This window comes from Acanthisitta chloris, unplaced genomic scaffold (genome assembly GCF_000695815.1).
Source record: "Acanthisitta chloris isolate BGI_N310 unplaced genomic scaffold, ASM69581v1 scaffold18577, whole genome shotgun sequence".
In the NCBI taxonomy this organism is placed as follows: domain Eukaryota; kingdom Metazoa; phylum Chordata; class Aves; order Passeriformes; family Acanthisittidae; genus Acanthisitta; species Acanthisitta chloris.
The window spans coordinates 23,356-29,355 of NW_008684508.1; the positions used below are offsets into that span (position 1 = coordinate 23,356).

Consider the following 6,000-nt stretch of genomic DNA (forward strand, 5'->3'; position numbering starts at 1 on the left):
AACCAAGTTAAACACAAGTTCAAATATTTCAAATTCTGGGTGCAACATTCTAAGCTGAGAGTAAAAAAGGATCATAGGGTGTTTTTATTCTTTTTTCCTTTTTTTCTATTCTCAGTGTATCTATGGTAGGCCTGGTGGACCAGTATTTACTAGAAGTGCATTTGCTGCTGTTCTGCATCACCATCAAAATCCAGAGTTTTACGATGAGGTGAGACACCTTTCTGAGGTAGCTTTTACAGGGTTAGCTGCTATGTAAGTTTCAAAAATACGAGAAAATTTTTGAGGATTGCAAAGTTCTCAGTTAAATCAGACCCCCCTTTTCACTGTGAGTAAATTTTTGTTAGTTTTATGTGTGTGATCCTTGATCTTGCTTCTAATGTACAGCACATGTCAATGCTCTATCTGAGAAACTTCTATGGAGACTTCTTTGCCTTTCAGGTTAAAATAGAATTGCCCACTCAGTTACATGAAAAGCACCATTTGTTGTTCACCTTCTACCATGTCAGCTGTGATAATTCAAGCAAAGGGAGTACAAAGAAGAAAGATGTTGTTGAAACACAAGGTTTGTACACTAATGCTTTACTTTCACTAACTACTGGGGAAAGTTTTTGAAGTATGCTTATCTCTGCTCACTTGAGATGCTTGTGATCCATATAATACTTTCTAATTACATTATACTGACTGAATGATTTCATTTAATATTTTAATTTAAGTGTTTCATGGTATGTTTCAAACTCAGTCACAATTTATTTGCAGTATTAATTATCTCTAATTGTTTGAGTTCAAATCATTTGGTCTTTACAGTAATGTGTTCTGGTTGATGAATTACATATCAGAAATGGACTGTAAGACATTTATAAGGGTTTGTGTAAAGTTTCATAATGTATTTAAAATTACTTGCCTTTCATATTCCATAGTTGGGTATTCTTGGCTTCCTCTGATAAAAGATGGAAGAGTGGTCACCAATGAGCAACACATCCCAGTGTCAGCAAATCTTCCATCAGGCTATCTTAGTTATCAAGAAGTGAGTGTTGGAAAGGTATGCTGTGTAAAATTGCTCTAATGTTTATAAAATCCAGTGTGGAGAGGAGGTTTGGTTGTAATTCGTCAATCTGATGATGAGATTTAAGTAATTTTATAGTAAAATTTATTTTCTTTTGTAGTTGAAATGGAATGCTTTGCAAAAGTTAGATGTCTGACTTAGAGGGAACAAACAAACCCAAAGAGAAATGGGAAACAATAAAACTGTATTAGGGCAGGCTGATTCAAACTCTTGTAAAAGTCAGAAAGTTTCAAGTTGTTAAGTACTTCCTTCTGTTATTATTTCAATGTTGTACTTAAGACATGTTTAGGTTTTGTTTTTATAGTAATAGTTCACTTAGAAGTTTCAGTAATTTTTAAACATATAAAACTACTTTGAGTTTATGAAGGTATGCAAATAATCTGAAGTCCTTTACTAAATTCTTTTTAGCATTTCATGCTGTCTCCTTTCAGTAAGTCCTTTATTCCTGAAAAAGTTTTATTCTCACATCTTGATTTTTGTGATCTTTATCCTTCACTAGTAAAATTTATGGTTGTATTTTTCAAAGCAGAAAGCTTGCAAAACTAATAGTAATAAAAATGATACCAAGGATGATACAAAATGAAAATGTGATAGGGGATTTGACGAAGAACTTGAAATGCAGAGACAAAATTGACTAATTTTGGAGAAAGAGACCTAAAATCAACCTCGAGGTCCTGCTCTCCTCCTATTCTACCAGCTGTTCTTGAAGCTCTGCTGTAAGCTTTCCAACCATTGTCTCCTTCACATCTGTCATCTTTTCACATTGTAGGTGTATTCTTTATACCTCTGCTGTTTGTCTCTGCTCATGCCCATGGGTTGAAGGTTAGGACCAATATGATCAGTTTCAGATCTAGAAGGAAGATCTATCCCTAACTGGTTATCAGGGTAGACAGCTGAGCATTCCCATTCTCAGTTCTTCGGAAATGGTATGGGAAGGAAGCACTGGCTGCTACCTATCAGTGATATATGTTAAGGTTTAAACTGTGTGAGTGTCTGTCGAAATTCTTGTTATTTTTCTAAAAAAAACCAAAAGTAAATATTTCTCACTAGTCAGAAAATTATTTGCAGAGGAAACATGAAATCTGTGACTTAAGAGAATCAATTTTGTTAGCCATCGAGAAAACTACTGTGGGAATTTTAAAAAACATTTGAAGCTTCATAAATGCTTTTGGTAATATTGCCTGCATAATTTTCCTTTTTTTATGACTTTGTTCATTGCACACATATCTTCAACTTGTTTTTTTCTTTCTTAAAAAAAAAAAAAAAGTGGTGTTAGTGGTACTATAAACTAATTGTTGTACCCTGATATACTGCTGCATGACTTTACTTTTCTCTTTCATGTGTGCATGCAGCATTGTGGTCCTGAAATTAAATGGGTAGATGGAGGCAAACAACTGCTAAAAATATCCACTCATCTGGTGTCAACTGTGTATACGCAGGTGAGTTAGAAAACAAATCAAATTAGAGAAAGTTTTAGGAATAATCTATGTTTGTTGTATGTATGTAGAATATTTGGGGAGATTGTTAAACTCAGTATGCTGATCTCTTTTGTCATCTCTTGGACATTTCTCATGATGCTTTCATTTCATCTACTATGAAAACCAGCAGGTCTTACATGGAAGCTATTCATAATATGAGCCTTTTGTCTACTGTCATCCCTTCCAACCTGAATTTGCCTGTTAGATGAGACGTCATAGTTGTCTATTTACTGGCATTTCTACAAACCCATGAGTCCTGTTACACCTGCTCATAAAAAACATATTAGGATTGGTTGGGATAATTAACATTAATAATGCTATTTCCTGCATGTCAGTTGCTTGGAAGCAAATAGAGTTGGCATATTCTGTAATGGGTATTGAAAAAATACTGGAAATATCCTATGTGGATTGAAAAACAAAAATCAGTGTTACATGTACACTAAATAAGTCTTTGGAGTAAGTATTGCTCTTGAATTGTTTTTGAAAATGGAATCTATGAGCAAAGATGGATTTCTGCATATAAATATTTTTAATGTGTTCTGGTTTGGATTATGGATAGTAATGTCAGATATTGTTTAATTTGTTCTTTTTGTCTTTGACAGGACCAGCACCTGCATAATTTTTTTCAGTACTGTCAGAAAACAGAATCTGGAGCTCGTGCACTAGGAACTGATCTCGTGAAATATCTCAAGGTATAAAATGGCAGTGAATAACACATTATATTATTTATTTATGCTTTTGCAAAACCTAGGAGCTTCAGACATTTTATAGGCCTCATTTTTCAGTGTGAAAGTGGGTACTGTGGCTATGACTCCTATTAATGGAATGCACAGTGTAAAAAACAAACAGATACTTTCTGCCCTAGATTAATTTATAATTGCAGTGTAACAGGAAACCACAAGGAAATAATGAGACAGTATTGGTCAGCCTTGTGAGTGATAATTTCAAAACACTAATGGCTTAGTTTGTCAAAATAATCAAATTGAGCTGTGTATGGGCGTGGTAAGGAATGATGACTTGATTTGTCTAAAATTTTGCCTAGAAGGTCGTCACTGTCATGCCTAGAGTTCTCTTTCAGGATTAGCTCAAGAGAGTGCATGGTTTGCACAGCAGTTTTGTCTGTCACTGGTCATGTAGGAAGGAAGACCATTGTCTCTCCTGAGTAGTGTGGATGTGTACACAGGCAAACATTCAAGGACAAGACAGCTACCTAACCCTAAATGGAAATGTTTGAAATGTGTTGTCTGCATGCATGTTCAGCAAATACACTCTTCTTTGTCAAATCCCCTTTAATTGCAGGGAAACCTGTGGCACAAAACAATGTAGGATGAAATGCCATACATAGCCTTTTATGTTAAGGTGGTTTTGTCTGTAGTATCTTTCGCATGTGATGGAATGCATAGGCACATCACGAAGAAGTTGAGGAGTTAATAATGCACTGCCTCCAATTTCCAGCATTAAGGAGCTAGGGATTTTATTTCATCCTGGTTTTTAACAAACTAGTTTATTGTTTTGCAGTAACTAGTGTTACTAGTATTGCACTTACCACAGGTATGCAATGTTTTCGTGCAGCTTCTCTTTGCTAAATGTCTGCGTTGGTGGATGAAGTAGGAAAATACAGCAGAGTGTCAGTGTCAGTGTGCTGCTGGGCACACAGCTAGACTTTGCATTGAAACATTACCGAGTATGCATTTCAGTGAAGGTCAAATAAGTACTGTTAATACAACTTGATTTTTATCCTTAATGTAGAAAACATTTACCAACTATTTATGTTGGAAAATATTCTTAATTGCTTTCTGTGAGGTATCTCAGGTAATTCACACCAAATTGTGCAAGCACTGTGTGTTTCTGGAAAAAGACTTGCAATAAATGTCATTGTTTCTGAACTTGTGATCTAAATGCTATTGTTTCAAAGGGAGTAACAGTATTGCTGCTTTCTTCTAGAGTCTTCATGCTATGGAAGGCCACGTGATGATCGCTTTCCTGCCAACTGTTCTAAACCAGTTGTTTAGAGTTCTCACTAGAGCAACTCAAGAGGAAGTTGCAGTCAATGTGACAAGGTAAAGAATTTTAAATGCTTCATAGAGTTTAAGTGATGACTTGATCACAGAAATCTGTAACTGGGTAACATTTTTGCTGTTGCAGTCAGAGCTTTCTCTATAGGCTTACTTGTTTTCTGGCCTCTCTTTAGGGTTATCATCCATATTGTTGCTCAGTGTCATGAAGAAGGCTTGGATAGCTACCTGAGATCTTATGTCAAGGTAGGTAAAAGTAAATTGAATATTTCCTGTTTTATTTCCCTAAAAAAGAGTCCTTTTAAGTTCAGTTGCATCTATTTCATTTCAATTCTCTCATATTATGTCATAATTTCTTATTAAATTCTGTTTTTCATCCCCAAGTATGCTTATAAAGCAGAACCCTATGTTGCTTCTGAATATAAGACAGTACATGAGGAACTGACAAAATCCATGACAACAATTTTAAAACCATCTGCTGACTTTCTTACAAGCAACAAGCTGCTTAAGGTATGTATTGAACTATACTTTTCCCCTATGTTCTTTTCATAACTGAAGAGTAGGAACTAATTGTATTGAAATAGTTGTTGAATGCATGTGGCAGTTTTACAGAATGTTTTCTTTTCCCTGCAGTATTCATGGTTTTTCTTTGAAGTTCTGATAAAATCAATGGCTCAGCATTTGATAGAAAACTCTAAAGTGAAGGTATGTCAATGTTTGCAAAAAAATGTGATTCTAAAGAGAGTTTTTATCATCTTTTCTTTCTCCAATCACATATTTTGATTGCATGTTAGAAGAACTATGTATGTGGGTTTGATTTGTATGTAGTAACTTTATTTGTAAGAAACAGAGAGGAAAGCAGCAGGAGAAATCAGTTGAAATATTAGAAAAAACTAGAGGGCTAGATTCAACATTACTATAAAAGAATAGAAACCCCTTAAAATTCATACAGCAGAGCAGTCTGTGTGAAGTATCAAGCTCTCTAGTAAGAGTTATTAATGCTTATATTGAAACAAATCTTGAAAGTTTCAACTATGCAGAATAGTCCCACCTGAGTAACATTTCAGGTTGTTGTGAAATCATTATAGCTATTTTCACTGAGTATTTAGAACACAACTGGGGAAAAAAAAATAATCAAACAATGACCAGGTTTATAGTGCTGCACTCAATACTTTTCTGCTGTGGTATGATCAGTAGAGTCCCAGTTCAGCTAACCTCATTGTCATCTTCTGTATAACATGAAAGAGAAAGGAACAGAACTTCTCTGTACTTTGCAAATATTTGCACCCCTAAACACTGCTTCTTGATTTACAACCCCCTTAGATATAAAATTAATTATTTTGCTAGCTTGTTTTCTGTCTTACTAGGTAAATAATTGCAACATGCCTTCAGATATTTCCTGCTTATGAGGTCTGATAAAAAGTTGCATTTCTATATGCAGCAG

General features: G+C 34.8%; 1 protein-coding gene across 1 annotated transcript in view; it reads left to right on the top strand.

Annotated features, from left to right (window-relative positions):
* The window catches only part of DOCK9 (dedicator of cytokinesis 9), a gene marked incomplete at its 5' end in the record, with an annotated part of 69,223 nt that overhangs the window by 22,964 nt on the left and 40,259 nt on the right, over positions 1 to 6,000 (top strand). Inside the window, 9 exons of the mRNA XM_009079375.1 lie at positions 116 to 208; positions 439 to 562; positions 918 to 1,039; positions 2,416 to 2,502; positions 3,144 to 3,233; positions 4,486 to 4,601; positions 4,733 to 4,802; positions 4,941 to 5,066; positions 5,190 to 5,261. Coding sequence (XP_009077623.1) covers positions 116 to 208; positions 439 to 562; positions 918 to 1,039; positions 2,416 to 2,502; positions 3,144 to 3,233; positions 4,486 to 4,601; positions 4,733 to 4,802; positions 4,941 to 5,066; positions 5,190 to 5,261 — 900 coding nt within the window. The remainder of the gene's footprint in view (positions 1 to 115; positions 209 to 438; positions 563 to 917; positions 1,040 to 2,415; positions 2,503 to 3,143; positions 3,234 to 4,485; positions 4,602 to 4,732; positions 4,803 to 4,940; positions 5,067 to 5,189; positions 5,262 to 6,000) is intronic.